The sequence below is a fragment of the Juglans microcarpa x Juglans regia genome, chromosome 5D, assembly GCF_004785595.1.
Source record: "Juglans microcarpa x Juglans regia isolate MS1-56 chromosome 5D, Jm3101_v1.0, whole genome shotgun sequence".
Classification (NCBI taxonomy): domain Eukaryota; kingdom Viridiplantae; phylum Streptophyta; class Magnoliopsida; order Fagales; family Juglandaceae; genus Juglans; species Juglans microcarpa x Juglans regia.
In genome coordinates this window covers 34,494,702-34,520,979 of record NC_054602.1, presented here as the reverse complement: position 1 = coordinate 34,520,979, position 26,278 = coordinate 34,494,702, and the positions used below count along the sequence as shown (strand labels likewise).

General features: G+C 34.5%; 2 protein-coding genes across 2 annotated transcripts; both read left to right on the top strand.

Moving 5' to 3' along the window:
• The first annotated feature begins 10,472 nt into the window (after positions 1-10,472).
• On the top strand, positions 10,473-12,531 carry LOC121265051. Its single transcript, XM_041168500.1, has one exon. It carries the CDS (start codon positions 10,822-10,824, stop codon positions 12,376-12,378), a length of 1,557 nt encoding a protein of 518 aa, XP_041024434.1. The 5' UTR covers positions 10,473-10,821; the 3' UTR covers positions 12,379-12,531.
• A 5,034-nt stretch (positions 12,532-17,565) lies between these two features.
• Positions 17,566-20,153, top strand: LOC121265623 (probable protein phosphatase 2C 65). Its single transcript, XM_041169306.1, has 5 exons — positions 17,566-17,952; positions 18,529-18,930; positions 19,038-19,155; positions 19,290-19,513; positions 19,593-20,153. Exons 1-5 carry the CDS (start codon positions 17,722-17,724, stop codon positions 19,998-20,000), a joined length of 1,383 nt encoding a protein of 460 aa, XP_041025240.1. The 5' UTR covers positions 17,566-17,721; the 3' UTR covers positions 20,001-20,153.
• The last annotated feature ends 6,125 nt before the right edge of the window (positions 20,154-26,278 follow it).

The window sequence follows — 26,278 nt, the reverse complement described above, 5'->3', positions numbered from 1 at the left end:
GTATCACCTTTTTTTTTTAAAAAAAAAAGAAATTATTTATCAAAATGACATTTTCAGTTATTTGTAACATAATTGACTAAGTTTATAGTATTTAATATTAAAATAGATGACATGGTATCAAACAAGAACAAAGCTCTACACTCCTATCCATTTATTGAAATGAACGACTCTTGGAAATGAAATAATCTTTTATTTTAAACAAATCATTAATTATTCTATTCGAACTCGATAGTCGACACTTGATCAATGTAAAACCGCTATTAACCACACGATTAAATCAAAAGAGCAATAGACAAAGTTAATATAATTAACAAGTGTGCAAAAAGAATAAAAAGCGTTAAACTCAATCATACAAAAAAAAAAAAAAAACATTCTTAAAGACGAGGGACATTTTACAAAATTCATAAGTACCGAAATTCAATTACTTTTTGTAATTAACGAGTGCACAATGGATGGAAAATCATATAATAAAGAAAATTATTTCTAGTCATATAGTCATAGCAAGATTCTAGTTTTTTTTTTTTTTTTTTCTCCCAGTGTTTCAACTTATCAAAGAACCTAGCATATAATAAAATTATTCCTTTTTTTAAGAAAAATATCGTTTTCAACATATATCTTTAGGGCCGGGCAAGGGCCCCCTTTGTGGCCCTTTGAATTCGTCATAATTGTTCCCGTCTCTCAACCCTCTCTCAGGTCCATTAACGTTATCCTCAATCGGTCAATTCACTCTTAACAGATCAATATCGTATTGGGCTTCCTCTTGACGTTCATGGATGATATACATTCTCTTAATTAGTTATCAGTAGATAAGATTACTGTCTGAATTCTCTGTTGGACAGATCATGATTATAAGCCAGTAAGCTAGGCAAAATCCATCCAAGAAAAATTTTATGAATTCATAATTTCTGCACCACACATCAGACATAAATTTTTTATTTTTATTTTTATTTTTATTTTTTCTCTTACTCAATATGTGATATATAAATGATGAGTAGAAGAATTAATTTAATTTAACAAGAATAAAACAAAAAATAAAAATAGAAGTAAACAAAAAATAAAATAAAAAATCATGTATGATATTTTGTGGTATTGTAGGGATGATGAGTAGACGGATTCGCATATAAATTGCTACCCAAAAGTAAAAACTCCAAAGCCGGCACCCTAACTTTGATGGGCAAGCTTAGGCCGGAAAAGGGTGTCCAGAAGAGCGACCGCGCGCGCGAGGCAGCCCTACGTACAATCCAAAAGGTAAGCAGTAGTAGCCCTCGTATATATGCCATTGATCAATTCATGGACACTTTCTCCCTCCCCCCGTCCCTGCCTGTCCCACACTGCGAATGCTTAATTTCCTCTTTTGGAGTTTGTGTGTGTGTGTGTATGTCACTGCAGCAAGCCATCCTGTCCAAGCTAGCGCTGGCCTGGTTAGGTCCCATGCATTATACAACGTCCCCACCACCATCTTTAATTAAAATTGAGACCTATAACACGTACGTACGTACAAACCTGCATGAGAGATGTTAGCTGTAGTACCGTTGGACAGCATGCATGCACCGCCCCCCTTAATTATTCATGACGTGGTGCATGCAATTTAGTTTTGGTGCTGCCAAAAATATTATTGCCATCTCTTTAATTTTGGTGTTTCACTTAATTAGCTTAGAACAATTAATATATGTGTAGAATTAAAAATGGTGATCAATTTATGACATCCAATATTAACATATTAATATAACATTGTTTGTGAAATTAGAAAAATTCTTGCCCTTTATATATATATATAGTAATTAATTTCAAGAAGTTTAAATTATAAAATGAACATGAATGCATGGCCAAATGTAGATTAATAATCTTTCCTTTAATCATTAAGGAAAGTGTACGTACGTATTAAAGTCTCTTCTTAATTAATTTCTTTTTTTTCAAGATCCAAAGTAACAATATGCATGTGACATTATTTGCATGTCTTCAGATTCGACCGACGGCTCATCACCGAGTGATTTTATTATTGTTTGTATTTAAGGACGTACGTTCTCATATATTATTAATTAGTACTAATTAATGTACATGTGTGTTAAAGTACTAATGCTTTCCTTCTTTAATTTCTTAATTTATATGTATCTTTTTAATTAATTAACTGCATATATATATATATATATATAATTAGCAAGCAATCTTTAAATTTAAAGATGGTTGGGGGTTGGAATTAATTAATATTCTTTTTAATTATTCCTCTCTCGATTTTAGTACTTCATAAATAATCATCGATCACATGCTTTCACATGCAGCTAGAGCATCGACGTGTCTTGTTTGTGTGTGTGTGTGTGATATATATATATGTATATATATATATATATATATATATGTGCAATATTATCGGCTGCATGGCTGGAAATTGTAGGACCTCATGAGAAGCAATGACAATCTAGACAACCAACTGCATCATGCCTACAAAACAACGAAAAAAGATCAGTACAATAGATGACTGCATATATGCATGCATATTAATTTCGCTGTACGTACGTTGCGTAGCTCGTCTGTATATGTTCTTTCTCTGTTTGCATCGGCGGCCTCATCCTTTTATTAAGTACTTTTTTTTTTTTTTAAACAATGCTTTAACTGTTTATCCCTCATAAAAAATTACATCATTGCATCATACCAAATAATTTGAGAAACAAATCTTGGGAAAGAGTTCTACCAAATCACTAGATCATCTATATGCCACGAATGTCTTGCCAAACAATGGGCAACTGCATTGACCATTCGGCCTCCATTTTGAATTGTAACTTTTTGAAATCTTCAGATCATCCTCCTTATCTCCTGGATTAAATTCTCACAAATAGACATAGAATCCTACTCTTTGTTAAGCTCTTGGACCACCAACAAAGAGTCACACTCTACTTGAAGTTCACTAATTCCCAAAGGAAAGCAGATCTAGAGACCCCTCAATACAACCAATAATTCAATTTCCATAGGATCGCTAACCTGATGTACTGGTTTACTGGTAGTGAAGATCACTCTTCCACCCTCATCTCGAAGAACCATGCATGCACCTGATCTGCAATGATCATGGAATATAGCTCCATCTGTGTTCATTTTCAGTACACCTGAAAGTGGAGACTTCCAACCACATTGAGGTTTAAATCCCTTTTGTTGCTCCTCTGCTGCAAAAATGAAATTATTGTAACCTGCTAGAGCATGGTCCAAGGCTTGTTCTAGAGTTAAACACTTATTCTCATAAAGTTATTGATTTCTTCTATACCACAGCCCCCAAGCACATAAAAATAACTTCTTAATTTTACTTGTTTTATTCCTTATGATCAATTGAGCCAAAATCTACAGAAAGTCTACTTGAACTTGATACTCTTGCAAGAAACTAAGTTGTGCTTGCAATACCCCTTTGAAGCTTGAACATTATAAGAGAGCATGATTAATATCGTCCTCCTCCACCTTACACCATCTGCATTTAGCATCAACCACCGTTTTCTTTGCTTATAGATTTTTCAACGTTGGTAAACCATTCTTGCACACCCTCCAAGCAAAGATCTTTACTCTATTAGGTACTTCATCTTCTATATTTTCCTCCAACATCTCCTCTGCTCCTCCCCATATGAGACCTCACCAAGCTGCCTTTCCTCACCAAAGGACATGAACAATTTGTAGGCACTCTTGACACTAAATTGTTCATTAGGCTCATGCTCCCAAACCATGCTATTAGGTCTACTATCATAAGGTAGCATCATATTTAGTACCTTATAAGCATCTCTTTGAGTTAAAAGTCTTCTTACCTTCTCCATATCCCACCATCTTGTATGTGCATCAATCAGGTCAACAATTGTCCAGTTCAATTGGGATTGAGTAATAGAAGTTAAAATTGGAATTAATCTATGATTAGGCAACCAATAACATGACCATATGTTATTGGCCTTTCCATCTCCTACCCTTCATCTACACCCTTTTAACAAAAAACTCTTACCCTCCCAAATACCCTTCCACACATGAGAAGGTGTTGCTCCTAACTTAGATTCTTTAAAATTAGAAGAGGGAAAATTCTTAGCTTTAAAAATCTTGTGTAGCAACAAGTCCTCCTCCTCTTTGAGAATTCTTCATCCATGCTTTGCTATGAAGGTCTTCAACTCTTTAAAACCCATACCTCCATTGGCCTTCGATTCACACAATTTTCTCCCGCTAACCCACCTTATCTTATTCTCATTTTTCTTTTGTCCCCACCAAAATTTTGCAATCAAGCTCTCTAATCCAGTGCATAGAGAAGTAGGAAGTTTGAAGCAACTCATTGTATAGGTGATAATAGACATAGCTACAGCCTTGATGAGCACCTCTTTACCTCCTTATGATAGAAGATTTTCCTTCCACCCTTGAAATTTTTGTTATACCTTAGTTTTAAGCTGAGAAAAAGCTTGATATTTCCCTCTGCCCATCATGGGAAGAAGGCCCAAATACTTATCATAATTTTGATATTGCAATACTCCCCACAGCTGCATGATCTCTACTTGTTGACTAGATATGACGTTTGTGCTGAACACTATGAAAGTTTTTTCCTTATTCACCTTCTGTCCAGCGGCCTTTTCATAAACATCTAGCAGATGCATTATATTCAAGTTGGTTTGTAAAGTAGCCCTGCAAAACAAGATACTGTCATCTACAAACATTAGGTGATTAAGTTTTGGAGCACTTATACACACACGATTCCCCTCCACTGCCCCATTTATATTAGCCTGTTGTCGAAAAAAAATAAATCCCTCAGTGCATAAAAGTAATAAGTAAAGGGAAATAGAATCCTCTTGCCTTAAACTTCTAGTAAGATAGATTGGACCTTTAGGTTCCCCATTTACTAGTATTGAGAAAGAAACAAATTGCACACAATGCATAATTAATCCAATCCACTTAGCTTCAAACCTCATTTTCTGCATCACTGTTTCAAGGAACTGCTACTCTATACAATCATAAGTCTTGCTCATATGAAGCTTAAGGGACATAAAACCCTACTTTCCTTGCCTCCTTCAAATAAAATGGACAAATTCATAAGCAATAAGCACATTATTCGATATTAACCTCCCTAGTACAAAATTACACTGTGAAAGTGAAATCAGGCAAGGTAAAATACTCTTTAGTTTGTTTGCAAGCACCTTTGACACCAACTTATACATGACATTACAAAGGCTAATAGGCCTAAAGTTAGACACTAACTCAGTCTTTTTCTTTTTGAGAATCAAGGTAACAAAAGTATGATTCAGCTTGGAAGGGAAGTTCCCAGTATTTAGAGCATGTAACACAGCATGACTAACATCTCTTCCCACAATAAACCAATATTTTTGAAAAACAAAATAAAGGGGTCATACCATCAAGGCCAAAGGCCTTAGTAGGGTTCATTTCCTTAAGAGCCACTTCCACTTCTGCTGTAACAAAGTCCACCTCTAGCTTCTGCCTCATATCATCTGTAACTCTTCCAACTAGATTATCCAAGAAGTCAACACTACCCCTCTTAGTAGATGTTTTAAAAAGGTCTTGAAAGTAATTGAGGATCACTACATCTCTAGCTTCATCCACTTGCCAATTCCCATTAGAATCCCTTACACCCTTAATCATGTTTTTTGTTTTTCTCTATGATGCCTTATGATGGAAAAAATTGGTATTTTTATCCCCTTCAGTCAGCCATAAAGCCCTTGACCTTTATCTCCACATAATCTCACCCCTTTCCAACCATTTATGCACCTCGGATCTAGCATTGTTAACAACCTCTCGATTAAGTCTGTTAGGATCTGCATCTTGTAACAGTTTGAGCTTCATTTTTGCCTATTTTAGATTTTTCTACACATGACGAAAGTTGTTTTTATTCCACCTTTCTAACTTTTCACCACAACTACTAATTTGTCTCATCACCCCCTCAAATGTTTTTTCTCAAGTACTGCCCACCCATGCATTCTCAATAACCATTTGACAACTTTTATCCACCACCCACATTGCCTCAAAATGAAATAACATTTTCCCTCTCTTCTGGAAACTATCATTCTGTAACTGTAGCTTAATTGACACATGATCAAAATATGCTACATTACCATGAATTACATTAGCCATGGGAAATAAAGCCTTCCATTTTAGATTAGCCAAATATCTATCAAATCTCTCACTGATTCATGCAATCTTCCTTTATAATAATATCATTCTCCATATCTTTGCTTATTATTATTATATATATATATATATATATATATTTGGAGCAACACGTAACTACCGGAGAACCCATTTGCTTCTAGGTCTGCTCGTTATTTGATTTTTTGGTTGAACGAAAGGCCAATAATTAAATTAGGACATTTTGTGTCTTTCTCAGATTGTCTCTAACAAAGATTATGGAATTGATAAAAACCCAAAGGGTTGTTCGGCAACTGGAACTCAGGGTGCATGAACCTTTTTTTTTTATATTGTTGGTCGATTCCGTGCGGATAGGGAAGGGAGAGGGAGAGGGAAAGAAAGGAGTGGAGAGAAAGAATGAGAGATTGATTCAATGTAGACGGGCGCAACTCAAAATTTGTTGGGATGCCTACGCGGCTCTTCATGATTGACGAGTGTGAAAACAAAATTGACACACGACCGACTGGGAACCCCTTTCATAAAATAGAGCAATGCAACATACAATTCTCATTTGAGGACTGTAATGCAAGTATAAACAATTTTTTTTTTAAATTACAAAAGTATCTCTCCTAAAATGATTTTTTTCTCATTTAATAAAGAGCCTTCACATCCAGTCCCCAAATGGGGATTGCAAATAGAGTTTCTCCATAAAATAATGTCCAATAAGAAATCATTGAAATATTCCTTTCAAAGTTTATGAACTTGATAATGTTACGACAAGGCTGGACCAAATTTTCGTCATGACTTGCAGCTTGCACAACGTCTAGCCTGACTAGCTAGTCATCAAGTCATGATCTAGTATATATTTGTCCTTAAGGTCTGTTTGGAAATATAATTGCTCAAATATATTATTATATTACTTTATTGTTATTCAAAAATTATTAACTGTCATTCACAAATTATTAATTACTATTTTACTACTATTAACAAATTATTTCACTATTATAATGACTAAACAGAGCCTAATTGACATAGAAATCTAAGAAAGCTTTTGAACCTTAACTTTCTTATGTCGACTATTCATCAAACAACCTATTGAAAATCTTGCATATGAATTGCTTGAGGTCTCGACGTTTGGATGTTGAGATGAGATGAGATATTATTTTAGTTAAGATGTTTTATGAGATTTTTGGAAATGGGAGATAAAAGTTGAATAAAAAAAATTAAAATATTATTAGAATATTATTTTTGTTTTGTAATTTAAAAAAATTAAATTATTTTTTATGTTATATTTGAAAGTTTAGAAAAGTTGTAACGATTAGATAATGATTAGATAAAAAAATTAAAAAAATTAAAAATTAAAAAGAATTTATATTTATGGTGTTTGAATTTTTAAATAAAATCAGATAAAATAAAATGCTATGAGATAAGACGATTTTATAATCCGAACGGGACCTAAATCGGAAAAGATGATAAAAGAAAAAATAAAAAAAAGTGGTGGATGATGGTCGAGGATGTAGTTGGATTATGATGATGTGCTCACATGATACAATAGCTCGAAGGGAGACAATATGAAAGTTGTTTGCCTCTCTGGATCGTCAATAATGCCGTTGAAGTCGGCTGCAAATCTGCAATTAACGGATGTGGGCCTCCTTTAACATACTTTGGCGACTTCCTGCCTGCGTGTCAAAAGCAAAAGTCGTTATTATCGGTGCTGTCCCTCAGAGACTGGGACCAGTACTGCTTGTTCCATTTTTGGTGCGGCTCTAGAACCAACTCAATTTCCCTGTTCCCTATAAATTCCTAGCTAGCTCAAACATGTCAGTTTCCCTTTTAATCCACCGGTTGCAAAATCGTGAGCAGTGCTAATTGCATTGGACAGAAAGAAAACGGAAGCCAACACGGGATATATGTTTTTTTAGAAAATTATATAAAAATAATTTTATAAATTAATATAATTTGATATAACTCGTCATATTATAAAATTAATTTTATTATAAAATAAATATAATAAATTAGATGAAATCAAATCAATTTATAGAATTAATTTATATAATTCATTTATGAATGTAGTAATATATATATTTTTTTAACATTTGAATGTTTGAGATAAACTTTTGAGTTTTGATTAATTTTGAAGTGTGATGATTATGAATTTTGATAAGGAGCCTTTGTAAGTATACTTTGAATAATTTAAGGTGAATTTCTTCCGTGTGATAATTCCATGAATATGAATGTAAAATTGTACACTCTAAGAGCATTAGCATTGATTTTATCAAAATTATCTTCAAAATTTGATAAATAGTATATGTTTTTCATAAATTCAAAACCTCTCTATCCATAATCTCATATTAGATTAGTCATTGAATTGATCAAAATATAATATAATGTTATTTTTTTAATAATAATATTTTTAATTTTTTTTCATATTTTACAATTATACTAACCATATGTACATTAATAATTTAATTTGATATTTAAGTTATTATTTCCCAACTAATTTTTTTTTCTCAACCTAATTACCCAACAAACACATTTCACAAACTAATTTTCAAATCCAAACTAATAGTCTGCTGTATTTTGTAATAAAATAATGGGATAGACTTATGAATAGTGAGTCTTTAAATATGAAGATGAAAATAAATTTCTTATAGCTCAAAATTTGAGTTTTGAGTTTTACCCAATCCAATACCAACATTTTAACTTTCACTTCATTTAAATTTTAGATATTTCTTCATTTTACCGAGACTCCTGCTAGTGCTCTAATGTCACGAAAGAATTTAGAAATAGAAATATTCGCATGATACTTTAATACCCTCACTATTACGAGTAAGGCACCAGTTGTGCCAAGCTGTCAACCCAAAACAATACACGTTACGTCCAAACTACTTGCCGTTTTGGCCTATTCAAGAAGGAAGGATACCACCAAAAAGTTACAAACGGCTACTTCCGCGTGTGGTCCGCCCACCATAAGTTATAACTGGATGCGTCATGGCTCACTGTGTACGCGTCGCGTGGGTACAGTGCATTTCCCAAAAGCGGCTCGTGGGTTGACCGACACTTCCGGTGACCTTCTCCCATAATTTTCCATGCATATTTTTAATTATTCCAATGCAGTTCAATTTTATCTAACGTTATCTATGTTCTCCGTTATTGAGCATTGGCTTATTCATCGTCACATTTACATAATAATTCTTTAAATTATTAGATTATGTATTTTCAAGATTTTACATAGTTATAAACAATATTTTTTCAAATTAAACAGCAACACAAATATTAATTTACTGTTTTTCATCTCTCTTACCATTTGATCTTTCTCTCAACAGTAATGCAAATAAAGAAATCAAAGAGGAACGAGACTGATAATTGCTTATTTGAAGTATATCAAGAAAAATTAATTTTAAGAAAAAAATAAAAAATAATAATACTATTTTATTATTATTTAGTTTAAAGAATGTTTGTGTTGCTGTTTTTCTTAATATGTATAATTCAATGTAAGAGTTTTTCTTAATATGTAAAATTAATATTTAAAAGATGTGATTTTGCATATGCATATAGAGAAATCAATACCAGCATTTTTAGATGTTTTAAAGCATTCAAAGTCAGTACTCTTAAACTAGTAAAACAATTCAAATATACACGAGTATAAACAATTGGATCTAAGGTACTCATTAAACAATAGTTTATAAAAGATCTAAGATTTCTTAATAATTTTTTTAATTTAAATATTTTCTACAATTAGGAGAGCTATATACACAAGAGGACACCACTATATTTAAATCCAAGACTCATGATAAATAAATAAATGATTTTATTGATATGGTGTCTTTAAACATATATATATATATATATATATATTTTGAAAGCTTGAAATAATTTGTTTTAAGCATGCAATTGTTATGAAAAAAAAAAAATTGGAACGATGGAGAGTCAAGTCATTGCACTTAATATCACCGTCCAAGCATGCATTAAAGCATCAATCGGTTGGAAGAAAGATAAAGTGGGTATTGTATTTTATAAAGAATTAAAGAAATATAAAGGAAAACCTCGTTGACCTTATTATTATTGGTAGGTGATTCACGGTTGTTACAGGTCACCAACTCAAACACCCCCCTTAATAAATTAATAATTAAAGAATAGTTTATTCATTTAGCGGATTTTCCTAGAACTACTTTATTCCATTTGGATTTCTTCTTGCCAAAGACTTGTTAATAATAATATAGGATTTGCAAGTAGAGTGGCAATTTTGATATTTGGAAAGAATCCAAAAATAATAATATCGGCCGTCGCTATATTTTTTGCTAATAATAAGACGGAAAGTCAGCTGTCGCTATTCAAGGTTATCCTACCCGCTCCTTTTACGCGTGGTAACCGCCTATTTCGGTCACCCCGCCGCGTTCTTCTTCATTCAACGCCCCCCGCTTTCATCTCCATCCTGTTTCCCCAAAATCTCTTTCTGGTATGCAAGTGCAAGGAAGCGCCATGGTCACCTCACCATAAGAGAAACCGGCGTGCCTACGGAACCACCATGTTTTCCCGTTTTGCTCCCTCTTCTTCTCTCTATTTTCCGATCTCTAACCATCTCTCCCTTACAAGATCCTTAATCGGCGCCAACCACACCTCCGCTCGCTTCTGTTCTCGCTAATCTCCGTTTCTCGCTCTCTTTCTCTCTCTCTAGTTCTCTTTTTGGGTTTTGAGTCGTTTTCTTCTCTCTCAAAAGAGGGTGCAATATTAGCAGTCATGGAGCCTCCCATGGGCAAGTCCGGCTCTCTTAGGAACTCTCTGGTACGGTTGCTCATGTTCGGCGTTCTCATCATAGTCTTCCGATTCGCCTACGTTATTACGATCACCGGAGAGTCGTGTAACGTCGGCGACTTCTGCTTCTTCTCGTTACAGGAGACTTTCAATTTCGTTGTCACCGGTACCGGCCCTGGAGCATCGGCCATCGCCGCGAATGACGCCGTCCAAGCGACGAACGGCGGCGTGGATCTCTACACCAGCAAGGATTGGATCAAGGCCGTAAATTTCTACTCCTCCGTCTTCCAGGATCTGATATCCGAAGGCCACCTCTCGGGAGACTCGAAGTCTCTCTGCGTAGAGACGCCGAGCGGAAAAGACGTCTACTCTCTGAAACAGGTCGGGGTTAAGGACTCGGTTGGGATTTTCAAGAAAGCTACCCGGCCTTTGGTAATTAAGGCCCTCCCAAACCGAGTCCCATTCGGCGACAGCACCTTCGACTTCGTGTTCTCCGCTGGGGGCCGTCTCGACAAGGTTTCCCGGCCGTTGGAATTGGCGTCGGAGATCGAAAGGACACTGAAACCCGAAGGGTTTGCTGTGTTCCACATAGGAGCCAAAGATACGTACAGTTTCAATTCCTTTCTTGAATTATTCAATTCTTGCAAGTTAATCAAATCACACGATATAGACGGCTTTGATTCGTCGATGCCTCGTATACGCGAAATTGTTCTGAAAAAGGAGGTCAAAATTCTTCTGGATCGTGTAGGGGTTGCGAAACCCAAACCCATAAACGAACATTCGGCGAATAAGTGCTGGGTTCCCGATCATAAGCAAGAACTGGTCCGGAACGCTGAGCGTTTCATCACGGAGGAGCCGTTGAAGCCGTGGATCACGTTGAAGAGAAACATAAAGAACATAAAGTATTTGCCATCAATGGCTGATATTAGCTTTAAGAATAGGTATGTGTATGTTGATGTTGGGGCTAGAGGTTATGGGTCTAGCATCGGAAGCTGGTTCAAGAAGCAATACCCGAAACAGAACAAGACCTTTGAAGTGTATGCCATCGAAGCCGATAAGGCCTTTCACGAAGAGTATAACTTGAAGAAAGGGATTAGGCTATTGCCGTATGCGGCGTGGGTGCGAAACGAGACATTAAAGTTTGAGATTAATCGGGACCCAGGCAAGAATAGCAGTGATAATGGTAGAGGGATGGGGAGGATTCAACCCTTTGGTGGCGGCGGTGGTGGTAACAATGGTGGTGATGTGAATGAGATTCAAGGGTTTGATTTTGCGAATTGGTTAAAGAACACGGTGTCGGAGAGGGACTATGTGGTGATGAAGATGGACGTGGAAGGGACTGAATTCGAGTTGATTCCGAGGTTGTTTGAGACAGGAGCGATTTGTTTAATCGATGAGGTATTTCTCGAGTGCCACTACAATAGGTGGCAGAGATGTTGCCCTGGTCAGAGGAGCTCCAAGTATGAGAAAACTTATGGCCAATGCTTGGAGCTGTTTACTTCTCTCAGGCAAAGTGGTGTTCTTGTTCACCAGTGGTGGTAGTTAGTAGGTGATTAGAAAACAATTTTTCCTTTATTTTTCTTCTACACCCGAAACATTGTAGTTTATATTTTTTACTTGTACGTGTTCAGAGATTTACTTCAAATGTAAGAGGGTTGCAGCTGGAAATGAAAATTTCATTTGTTCAATGTTTTTCATTTGGCCTCAAGAACCAGTTTATGCTCTAAATTACAACATTAGATTCCATTTCGGTGATGTCTAGTTTTCCTAGTCACTTAATTTTACGTGTTTAGTTCCTCGCCTTTGCTTCTAAGAGTAATGTTACTATGTCGCTCCGATTATATTGCTCACTTTGCCCCCATTGACGTGGCACCACCACCATGCCACGTGGCTGATTAAAAAAATGCAAACATAAAAATGGTAGAGATAATCTAGCGTTTCAATCTTTTTCTTATTATGTTTTCGGACGCCATTTTATTTTAAATGTATTTTTTTAATTTTTTTAATAAGTCACGTATCACTAAGTGGTAGTACGGTATCAATGGAGGCAAAGTGAGAGGTATAACTGAGGCAGCATAGTAACATTTCTCTTCTCTCTACTTATATGATCGAATTAGATGTCCAAACAGGGAGAGAGATAAGATGCATCATATTAATCCTACAACATGTAATACTTTACTTATAAGATTTTTGGCAAAGTGAATCCCACATGAATATGTTATGTCTCTCTTTACATTGGATCATCTAATCCGGTTAAGAAATAGAGAACTCGATTGCATATGGATGATAATTTGATTTTGAGTTAATTGCAAATTCAATACTTTGAATTCTCACATTTATGCAAATTGAGCTTACAGTTTTCAACTTTCGCAATATTGGTAATTGAACTTCAAAAAACTTGCAAGCAGTTCACCTTTAATTTTCTAACTATTTTTTTTTTTTTTATATACAAGTAAGAAGAATTTATTAATCTACATAATTAAGCAAAACTCAAGTGCACATGGAGTATACAAGAGAAAAAACTAATTACAAGGTAAGTGCTGTGAAAATAAGCATAAAATTTATTAAAGCTAGCCCCATTCACTACAATAGCTAAAGTCTAAAGTAATGTATGAAAGAAAAAAAAAAAATCTCTAAACCCTTCCATCAAACGTTCCCGATTATCAAAACAATAACATTCCTGTCATTTCAAATATGCCACATTAGACATAATGGCATCATCTTCCAAGCAACCGCAATTTGACAATTGCCCATAATTCTTCTCCAACATGACAATAAATTTACCATCCTCTTAGGCATTACCCATGGATACCAAGCCTAGTAAAACTTTCATCTCATAAAGCCTCAACCATATCACAATAAATAAGAAGGTGGTCCACCAATTCTCCATTTCTTTTACACATAAAACACCAATTCATTATCATAATGCTACCTTTTCTTAGCTTATCGATACTTTTCCATGAGAAGCCAACCAACCAAAGAAAGCAACCTTGAGGAGTACTTTGCTTATCCAACTTTGCTTATCCAATAGAAATGTCCATATAATCAGCCACAAAGGCACCCTTATCTAATGTAATTCTATAAAGAGAAGCAAAAGCATTCTTTAAAGCAACATCAACACACCGTATATCATAACAAAATCTAATTTATGTGCTCCCCTTCCCATCTCAAATATAAAATATCTGAAGAAATCTTCTCATTCTGGATAAATTTTCATACTCCCACACCATACACACCTCTTACTTTGCTTGAGTGCCAACCTCCTCAAATATTCTCATATTTGACATCAATAACATTCAACATACAAAGAGCATATATCCATTTCCGATGATACCACCACAACCACTTTCTTAAAAGTGCCTTATTGAAGAAAACTCTTAACTTTCTAACCCCAATCCTCCACAAAATTGTGAATTTTTTTAAGTTTAGATATTAATGTTGTAAAAGTTGAAAACTGTGATCTCGATTTGTAAAAAAGGTGGAAACCCAGATACTGACTTTATAATTAATCCTTTGATTTTTCACATTTAGAAACCAACAATTCAGTTTAGATTCCTAGCTGTGCATTCGGAGCTTGATTGCAGGAAAATTCTGGGTTGTCAAAATTCATCTTATCTGAATTATATGTAGGAAACGGCTATAAGAATAGGTTTTTGCTAGGGATTCAGCATTGTAGCACAAAGCTGGTTCCTTTCCTTACTAAGGACCTGGGTGATGGCTTCGCCTGCAAACATGAGTATGGAATACAACCTCATATGTGATCTAGAATCTGATCAGTATTCATATGGGATTTCCAGCTTGTTGAATGCTTCAATTTCCCACCAAGTACGTACATATAGATCTTTTAATGACTTAGAAGTGTAGATTGTGTTAACGGTTCCTAAGGTAGTCTAAATGTCGTAAAGAAATAAAAAAGAGTTTGAGTAATGATAAATACATATTTTTTGTATAATTTATATGAAATGAAAGGCAGCTTATAAATAAAACTTGAAACTCAAATATGATTAAACTTATATATTAAATAATATATTATTTTAAATGGTTGACTGGCCTGGATTGGAGAGGAAAAGGACGTTAATCTGTTTTTATAAAAAAAGTAGTACTAATTAGCTCAGTTTGGATGCCAAAACCATCTCAACTCATCTCATTTTATCTTATCATTACAATTTTCACAAATTTTTATATAAAATATAATAAACAATTCAACGTTTTCAAATCTCAAAATAATAATAATATTAAAAAAATATTATAACAATATTTTATTCAACTTTCAACTTTTATTTAAAACTATCTCATCTCATCTCACTATCCAAACCCTACTTAGAGCATTGGTAATGGACTAGCCAAATGTCAATGCAAGTCTAAACTTTAGTTAGATGTGAGAAAAAACCTCCACATTGGATTAGCCAATAGTCCAAAGTTTAAGACTAGAGCTACATTAAATCTTAAATCCTCTCCAAACATGGCTAGCTACTATTCACAATAGAAAGCAATATTTTATTATTCTATCACTTCCCTCTTTCTTTGAATGGTAAAGCATGCATGCCATGCGCTGGTAAAATTTTTTATTTATTTTACTGATTGCGAATATTGATAGAGTAGACACATTATTTCTACAAAGCATAAAGATCTAGAAAATATATGAATTGTATTTACAAAAATATAAAAATAAAAAATATTATATTATATTATTATTTTAATTTTAAGATAGCTAGTCTAATGTAAACTTATTTAGTCAAAAATTGATACTATAACCAAAAATTAAGATTCTAGCTAAATTTTAGATTTGGTAATGGCTAGGTCATTGCCAACGCTCTAAAGGCTTCGTTTGGATGATTAACTCATCTCAATTCCTCTCAATTTATCATTATAACTTTTTCAAATTCTAACACAAAATATAATAAACAATTCAACTTTTTCAAATTCTAAAATAATAATAATAATATTAAAAAATAATATTCTAACAATATTTTATTATCTCAACTCAACTCAACTCAACTCACTTTAAGATCCAAACACAACCTAAATCTTAAAATTCATTCGTTTCGCTTAAAAAAGTTTTCGTACTACACAACCATTTGACTAAAAGTAATGAAAAGTATAATAAGTATAATGGTAGTATTAAGATTGTTCACTTGGATATGGACCCTGAAAGTACGTAATGCGGCCCGGGTACTCATCTAGGTTAACCCGGGGAATAAACCGGGCTGGTACCCGAAAGAATCCGAAGTTTTGAAACTCAGAATCGGGTTGTACTCAAGAATCCAAGTACAACCAAGGTACTCAGATTGGGCATAACTTAAATTTTTCTAAAAAGTGAACTCGGGTTGCAGGAACGGTCTTTTAAACCAAGTACCCATCTCATGAAGTATCCATATCCACCCTGGATATGGGCAGGTGGGTAATCCGATTATCAATTCAGATAAACAAAACCCAATTAGTAGGGTTTCAAATCGAACCCAAAAAAAAATTCGGCCTGAATTAACAGTGTTAATTAGCATAGCATATATCATTACTCGTAAAATGAATTTGAATGGGGAATAATCAGGCTTGCTTTTATGCAAGCTTACCCACAGCTATCTCCTCCCTGTTGTAACTTGTCAACCAGCTCACATCACAAGTTTACACTTGTACTCTCTCTTTCCATATCAAGTTTTTTTTTTTATTCTACTTTCCTTCGTTTTTAGAAATTATTCTACTTTCAATTACTTTAATAAATTGAAATACATGTAATACCAGTTAATTTAGAAAAAAAATAAATAAAGAAGGATTTTATGGTTAGTTTTAGACTTTTTCAGTTTGTTTTATTCTTTTTTTTTTTTTTTTTTTTTTTTTTTTGGTAGTTGTATATATTGACACCTAATGTATGTATATATTGACACAATTGTGAGCTGTGACATGCCTGCACGAGTATGAGTATGATTTAACCATTTGTTCATCCAGCGCAATTAGGGTTTTAAATGAAAAATTAACAAGAGAATGTTTTGAAAAAATAATTCAACTTAAAAATAAAATAAAAAATATATATTTTTTAGTTCGGATACATCATGGGCTATTTTGCACGGGATGTTTACGAACATAAACAAATGTATCATGAGAACGTGGACTACGCCGTTTTTCACTCTTAAATCTCAATTCATGTCTATTATTTATATATATATATATATATATATATATATATATATATATATTCCAACTACATTTAAATTTTGATTGGTTAATTTCCCAACAAACCCATGACATTATATAAGAACGGGAAAATGCTAGTAGAGCTCCTCAAAGTTATCGACCAAAGTTATTGTTCAATTATTTTATTTAATGATTAAAGAAGTGATTATTAGTGAAATTGTGTATTTTTTTTAATGATTAAGAATATTAAAAAATTGTTGAAAAAAATGAAAGAAAAAAAAAAGACTAGTGGTATACCCAGCGGTAATCGTTGGACAGCCCACTAGCACTGTCCATTAAAACGTGGAGCATCATGCGGATATTACCCCTACTTTTTAACCAATAAAATATCAGAAGAAAAAACAATTGAATCGCAAAACGACTACCAGCGCCGTTTTTCACTCTTAAATCTCAATTGTCTATTATGATATATATATCCCAATTACTACATTTAAATTTTGATTGGTTAATTTCTGCAACAAACCTTGTCCTTCTATATACAAATTCTGTTTTTGTAATCCCTATATATACGTATGACGCTCATCAACTTAGAACTCCCTTCCTTTGCTCTTCGTCGTTCAATATTCAATGGATCTCTAAGAAATTTCTTCCTTCATTTTTTGGCTTGTTTTTTTATAATTTATTCTGTATTAGTTGAGTTTTGGTGATAATTTGTTTAAATTGCTGGGTTCCATATATATAAATATAGACATATATATGGGAGCCGGTTGTAGCATTAAGGCTGGCAGGCATGGAGGGTCCAATATGGAAGACCATCATCATGTGGATGAGAAGGGAGACAAGGTTCATGTTGAAGATCAGGATCATCATGCACAACATGGAGATATTGGGGCGCGCATAAGGTTGGAAGGACCTTCTAGGTTTACATCAATGTACAGCCAACAAGGAAGAAAAGGAATCAATCAAGACTCCATGACAGTTTGGGAGGTAGCTAGCTAGCGTACTTAATTATATATATAGCTACAATATATATATATATATATATATATATATATATATTCATCAATATTATTTTATATATGTTTTAATTTCTAGAACATGTTTGCGTGAATTCGCTTTTCAAATGTAGATCATGAACCAATGTTTAGGATTTTAATTCAATCATGTCATGGTGATGGATCTATCATCTAACCCCCAATTTTTTTCCTAAAAAAAATATAAGTACTTATAATATTGATGCAGTATATGTATCAGCTTGCATGCCTTGCAAGATAATTATTATTATTGCATCTATAATCAAGCATTCACTACAAGAAAATTATTTATTTATAGTCAGTTATTTCCTACAATAATGACTATTTACTGTCAAAATGAATCTTTTTTGTCGCAAATAATCCATCACAGATGTTATTTTTCTTGTAGTGATTGATCATTGACGAATGCAATGCCACCTTGATCATCACCACCAATTTCTATTATTCCTCATCCAATTTATGATTAGTAGTGTTAATTATAACTAAAACTCAAATATTATTATATGAATTTCAAAACCTTGAACTTCAGGATTTCATTGGTGAGAAAGAAACGTTGTTCTGTGGTGTGTTTGACGGTCACGGTCCCCACGGCCATAAAATTTCACGCCATGTACGTGACAGTTTACCCTTGAAGCTATCTGCATCACTTAAATACTTACAGCTTAATCACTCAAAATTTGGAGATGTTGTTGATGCCGATGACGTTGCTAATGACGACGAAGATGATGACGACGACAATGATAACAACATTAATATTAGGGACACCATGAAAGATATTCATTACAATCATCATAATAGTCACCATCTATCTCTCGCCTCAATAGAGGCCAGCTTTGTTAAATCATTCAAGGAAACCGATCAAGAACTTAGTCAAGATTCCTCTACAGATACCTTTTGCAGTGGTAGCACAGCCGTTATTGTAGTTAAACAGGTATTTTTTTAGACACAAATTAAAGCATTTTCATGTTTACATCTTCTCGATCTGGTGATCAATAGTTCTTTGATCTGTATACATATAATTCATTTTTCAATTTTTAGGGTCATCATTTGATAATCGCCAACTTAGGAGACTCTCGTGCCGTTCTTTACACTAAAGGAGACAATGAGCAACTTCTTCCCATTCAGCTCACAGTCGACATGAAACCAGATATTTCAAGTAGGTGATTTTTTTTTTTCGCTTTTAGTTTCTCCCCCCTAGCCTCCCCTTTCTCTCCTTAAACCATGATCAACAAACTCGAATTAACTGATACACTGATCTCTCTTTTAATTATGATGTCAACTACTTATTAGGTGAAGCTGAAAGAATCAAGAATTGCCAAGGTAGAGTTTTCGCAGTAGATGGTGAACCTGATGTTTATAGAATGTGGATGCCTGATGAAGATTGCCCTGGTCTTGCGATGTCAAGGGCCTTTGGAGATTTCTGCCTGAAAAACTGTGGTCTTATATCGATTCCTGAAGTTTCTTATAGGAAGCTCACAAACAATGATGAGCTTGTGGTTCTAGCAACCGATGGGGTAAGAATTTATATGGCACAATCCAAATGCGTACGTACCTCTCTATCAAATATGCCATTGGTTTAATTTCTTTTTGCAGATATGGGATGTGTTAACAAACAATGAAGTTATAAGGATACTTACTTCTGCAAAGAGACGATCCACAGCTGCCAATTTGTTAGTACATCATGCTGTTAGAGCTTGGAAGAGTAAATATCCGGGTTCCAAGGTTGATGACTGTACAGTCATATGCTTGTTCCTCAAAAACCAGCCTACTACGTGCTCAACTGAAATGAGTCCCAGTGAAGTAAACTGCTCACAGCTTGATAGATCTAGGACCATTACTTGTGAAAATGATAATGAATCTGCAATTAGTAAGCTTACTGTAATACGCTCAAAGAAAGAATTGAGTGTTGTTGAAGGAGAAAATAGATCAAAAAAGTCACCATCGAAGATTCCTAGGTTTGCCTGCTTTATGAGATGTCAAAAAGTATCAATATCATTTTGAAAACTAGAGGTTGAAGGCAACACAATGGTTTTCTTCTCATATCTATCGTGAAACTTCTTTAATTATGGGGTTTTATAGATATTTTTTAGTATTTAGAAGTCTTCTTTCTCTTTTGAATTTCATCAATGAAATATTCATATCACTAAACATATAATATATACTTGCTTGAGGGAAACAACTGAATTTTATACTAGCAATATCTTATAAAGGAAGAGTCCTGATCAAATCAAGCAGAAAATCATGCAAGCTGATTGTTTGGCACAAATCTTGGTTGTAACAACTACAAAATCACAAGTCATTGACTGATCTGTAACAACTAGAAGATTACAGCCTTAATTCTAGCATTCTTTCCTAGAATAGATTTTGTAAATTTGTATTTATTTCTATACAAAACCTACTGCAAATTACTCCAAGCCCTAACCCACCTCAATCGCAAGATGGTGAGGCCTCCTACTCACATACACACGATTCCACTCACACACGGCACTAATTTGCATGATGATTCCATTACTATAAACATTGACACCCATGCACAACAACCTACCAAATTCACTCAATGACCATTCGGTCAATGAACAATATTCACAGGCCCAAACAACTAAATTATGTAACCAAACATCCAATTCCACCTACCATTGAACCTAGTTGTGTGGGCCAAGCACTTCGTGAACTTCACTTGAGAAAGACCGTGTCAGATGAACGTACTGCGCTCATGCGCCATAGTACATGTGAACTGGTTTCCCCACCTAAAGACTGTAAACTAGTGGGTTGCAAATGAGTATTTCGTGTTAAAAGAAAAGCTGATGGGTCCGTTGATCGCTTCAAAGCGAGTCTTGTTGCCAAAGGTTACAATCAACGTCCAGGTTTGGACTACAAGGAAACATTTAGCCCTGTTGTGAAGCCTGCTACTATTAGAACTGTTTTGACAATTGTTGTGATGCAGGGATGGCCTTTGGGACAGCTTGATGTCAACAATGCATTTTTGCATGGTGTGTTGACTGAGACTGTTTATATGGTTCAACTTTCGGGATTCAAAGATGTCTCTAACCATGTTTGCAGGTTACGCAAGGTCATTTTTTGCCTCAAACAGACTCCTAGAGCTTGGTACTCAGCTCTCAAAATGGCAATCATGGGTCTTGGTTTTCAAAATTCAAAAGCCGACTCCTTTTTGCTTATATATCATCAAAATTATGTTATATGCACGCTATTGCTTGATATATGTAGATGATCTAGTATCACTGGAAATGATATTAATTTTGTGTCTGATATCATTGAAAAACTTGGAGTTCGGTTTTCCATAAAGGACATGGGGCAGCATAATTATTTCTTGGGTATGGAGGTTATTTCAACTACCTTGGGTCTCTTTTTTTTTATCCCAACACAAATATATTCGGGACCCCTATCTAAAACCAACATGATTGGTGCTAAAGATGTTTCTACTCCGTTGTCTACAAGCATAGCTCTCATGTTGGTTGATGGCACATCATTTGTTGACAGTACCGAGTTTCGGAGGGTCATTGGTGGTATTCAATATTTGTCTCTCACCCTTTCGGATATTTCTTTTTCAGTGAATAACCTCTCACAATTTATGCACAAATCCACAATTACTCATTGGGCAGCTACAAAGCGACTCCTTCGATACTTGAAACAAACTATTTTTCATGGAATCCACATCAGAAAAAAAGCTCCACTTTTAATCTCACGACATACTCAAACGCTAATTGGGCATGCAATTTTGATGATCGTTCATCCACCTCAGAATACATAAGCTTTCTTGGATAAAATCTCATCTCTCGGAGTTCCAAAAAACAAATGGTTGTAACACGATTATCCACTGAAGCATAATATAGAGTCCTTGCAAATGCAATTTCTAAAACATTGTGGCAACTATCACTATTCAAAGAACTTGGGGTCCCACTATTAGCTTCACCAAAACTGTTGTGTGATAATCTGGGAGCAACACACCTCAGTTTCAATCTAGTGTAGCATTCTTGGATGAAACATATTTAGATCAATTTACATTTTATTCGTGATATGGTCCAACGTGGCATTCTTAATGTATGTTCATCATGTAAACACTCAAGACCAACTTGCGGACCTATTGACAAAACCATTGTCACGCCAACGTACGGAAATTCTCATAAACAAGATTGGGTTAGTCGATGGCAGCTCCATCTTGTGGGGGCGTATAAAGGAAGATTCCTCAAATCAAGCATAAGATCATGCAAGCTGATTGTTAGGCACAAGATTTGGTTGTAACAGCTACAAAATCACAAGTCATTGACTCTGTAACAACTAGAAGATTACAGTCTTAATTCTAGCATTCTTTCCTAAAATAGATTCTGTAAATTTGTATTTATTTCCATACAAATCATTGTACATGTGTATGAAAATATTATGATATTGAAGCAATAAGATTTCTGAGTCAATATTCAAATCTCATCATATCTTCACCACTAAACTGAATAATCTTTTAAAACATGGTATATCAAAAGGTATGATTCAAGATGACAAAATCACGGATGAAAAACAATATTTTAAAGTAAGTTTACCTCAAGAAATTAATAGTGAACGTAATCAAAAGATTCAAAATAGTGGAGTGGTGGTCAAAATACATTGCAAGTATATTACGTATTAATTTAAAGAGTGATGATTTGTACAAGTCTCAAATATGCAAGTCTCGTACAGTCCCTTTATAAAACAATGGACCTTACCATAATAAAATATATAAAAAAAACTATTTTTCTTAGTGAAACCCATTTTTTTACAAATGGCCTAATGCAAGGCTTGCACAACTTAAATTTGTACCTACATTATTTCTACAGTTATTGTAAGTGATATGAAGATGATTCATTTGTATTTGATTGTTAAGCAATTCAAGTCTACTATTTGGTTAACCTAGCTAATGAAGGAGCCTAATAAAGATATTGGGAAAGTAACTTGACGAGTGGTATAAAAGTTTTCCCTTTAGAATATTTATGATCGATACTTCAATGGCGGTAGAGGAATTTAGTAACATGGAAGATGATTGTTCGACTACAAATGCCTACCAAGAAAATGTCCGTAGTTAGAATTAATATGTCGATTTTGGTGCATACGAGCTAATCCTATTATGCATAGAGATGTTCTACTTGGACATCTCGATGCATCAATTTTCAATGATGTGGTGTAAATGACAGTATTGACAATCTCGAAGAGGAGAAGGACAACACAACCAAGAAGAAGAATAAAACAATGGCTTTAGTGAAGAAGATTCCGAAAACACCATAGGCAACTCATCCGATTAATATTGCATGGGAACTTTTGATTATAACAAAAAATACAACTAAATAAAACAAGAAACATACTAAAATGCTTTCAAAAAGTAAAAAGAAAGTCATATTTTTACATGTACTCTCATCATCCATATCCTGATATCCACATCCAACTAAATACTAATCACTACAATAAACATCCACAGACCACACACCATCCATCATCCACGTCTATTATAATAATATTTACTTACCACTACCACAATAACGTGCATTCAAAAATTATAAAGAAAGTCTTATTTTGACATGTACTCCCATCATGATACCATCCATATCCTGATATCCACATCATTCTAACAACAAAAGAAATCCAAAATGTTCTAAGAGCCAACCAAAATAAATGTTCCAAACAACATTTAAATATTTAATGACAAACTTTCAAATGCACCAAAAGAAAATAAATTACAAACTTCTAAATTACAATATTCTAAACGCCCAACAAATGAACCAAAATATATTAAATGTTAGAAACTTCCAAATGTTCCAACTTCCAACTTTCAAGTTGTGCCTGAAAAAAAAATGAAAATATTAGTAAGGAAAACAACCCAACTTTAATATCATATGAAAAATAAATTTAAACAAATATAAAAAGCATATATATTACATCTTATTAGGAAGATGCCAAATCTTACATAGTTGTAATATTCTCAAAAAGCCTATTAGGAGGAATGGATCCATTTAGCTTTTTTGAACTAAGGTCTCGGAAACTTAAATAAATATGGACCTATGGTATAAACAAAGTAGAACTAGATAGCAAACTTGTCTTTGAAAAGTAAACAGAATTCAGCATGAAGCATTTAGTATTTTGGATTGTAACTCAAAATTCAAAGGCTCAATATGTCAAATTGTCAATCATCTTCACAAAGTAAGTTGGCCATATCAATGATTAATTCTACATTAAGATGTTAAAGTATAGGAGGTTAGTATCAAAAAATGTCAAAATTAACATATATAACAACTTAAAAAAATCTCTAAAAATATTATCTGAGTCTAACTTATAACTCTCCGCATCATCAATGGCATCCGTATAATTTTGACTCAAGCATATAGGAGTTTACTTCAACCAATTTTATGTACACACAAGAACTTCGACAATTCTAGGAGCCAAAGAACTCCTAAATGGATCCAGGACACGGCCTCCTGTGCTAAATGCCGACTCAGATGCAACGGTGGTGATCGGAATGACCAAGATATCTCTTGTTATTAGAGCAAGAACCGGATATTTGCTTGAGTTGACTTTCCACCATACTAAAATTTCAAAATTCCCCGTAAGAACCTCAACATCCTCCAAAAAATACCGCTCTAGTTCAGACTTACAATCCATCAAGGATGCTGATTTTCGATCTTTATGGAATCCCAACAAAAAGTCCATGGGATCATCATCATTATAGGTATTACTACTATTACTCCCCATTGATGCATTAGCCTCACCACTCCGACTCCGAGTTGACTTAGACCTAGTTACGCAACCACCACAAAACCTTACATATTGTTCATACAAATATTCCACATCCCTCTTGAGGAGTACAACAAATTCCTCACCCCTCTTATCGCCCAATGTTTTGTTGAACCAATATGTTTAAGCAACCAATTTGTACCGTGGATCAAGAATGGCAGCAACAAACAACAATCGATTTATTTTTTCAAGATCACCCCAATATTTATTATACTTTGTCTTCATTCTCAAAGTCACTGAACTCAAGCGTCGATTACTATTGTTACAAAAAGTATTCAAGCTTTTATGAATATTAATGAGCTCTTGGACATACAAATTTGATGTGACATATAGTGTACCAGAAATACGCAGGGTGACATTATAAAATACATGAAGAAACTTCAAAAAATTTCTTATGGTCTCCCAATCATCAGCCCCAGGAGCTCCTAGACCCTTTCTCTCATGCCCATCATCAGACAAATAAACTCGTGAGTAGGGATCCTCATCAAGCAAAAGTTGGAAGGCTTTTTGATACTTCTCAGCCACGTCCAACATAAGAAAAGTCGAGTTCCATCTAGTAGGCACGTCAAGACACAAGAAACTAGAACATGGCACTTTTGACCTATCAACACAAGACTTGAAAGTGGCAAGTCTTTGGGGAGAAGACTTCACATACTTAATCAGATTTCTGACTCTTATGATCGAGTCATCAACATCTTTCAAACCTTCACTTACAACAAGGTTTAAGATGTGTGTCATACACCTCATGTGAATAAACTCGTGAGCTGCAACACAATCCTCACTTCCTATTTCCCTTGTTCTCAACCAATCAATAGCAGAGTCGTTAGAGGTAGCATTGTCCACAGTAATTGTGAGGATTTTGTCAATTCCCCAATCAAGCATACACTCCTCCAACTCTCTCCCAATCGTTGCCACCTTGTGGTCGCTAATCCGAACAAATGAAATGATTAGCTTCTGCAACTTCCAATCATTATCAATAAAGTGAGCGGTCACACATATGTATTTAATATTTTGGATAGAAGTCCAAGTGTCAGTGGTCAGGCACACTCTTTGTTTGGTGGTCAAAAACATTTTCTTTAAGCTATCATTCTCTTTCAAAAATAGCCTCATACAATCACGCATTACGATAAATCGAGAATGAATTGGAAACCTAGGATCAAGGGATTTAGTGTATTCCCGAAACCTTTGGCCCTCAACAACCCTAAAGGATAACTCATCCACTATCATCATCCTAGCAAGGGCTGCCCGAATTTTTTTCTCATTGTACTTGGTCATCCCTAAGCTCTTCTCCTCTTGGCCTTCAATTCTTGCTTCCGGGACCAAGAATGTTTGAGTCTTGTCCAGCTTACTCTTATGGTTTTTGGGGCAAAGTTGGATGTGTGTTTTTATGGCCGAAGTGCCTTGCCTTTTGGGATGGCATTTTCATTGCCTCCCATAATGGTTACAAGTAGTTATAGGCTCTTCGGGATCACAATCGGGCACTCTTGTGAAGTGAACCCATACCAAAG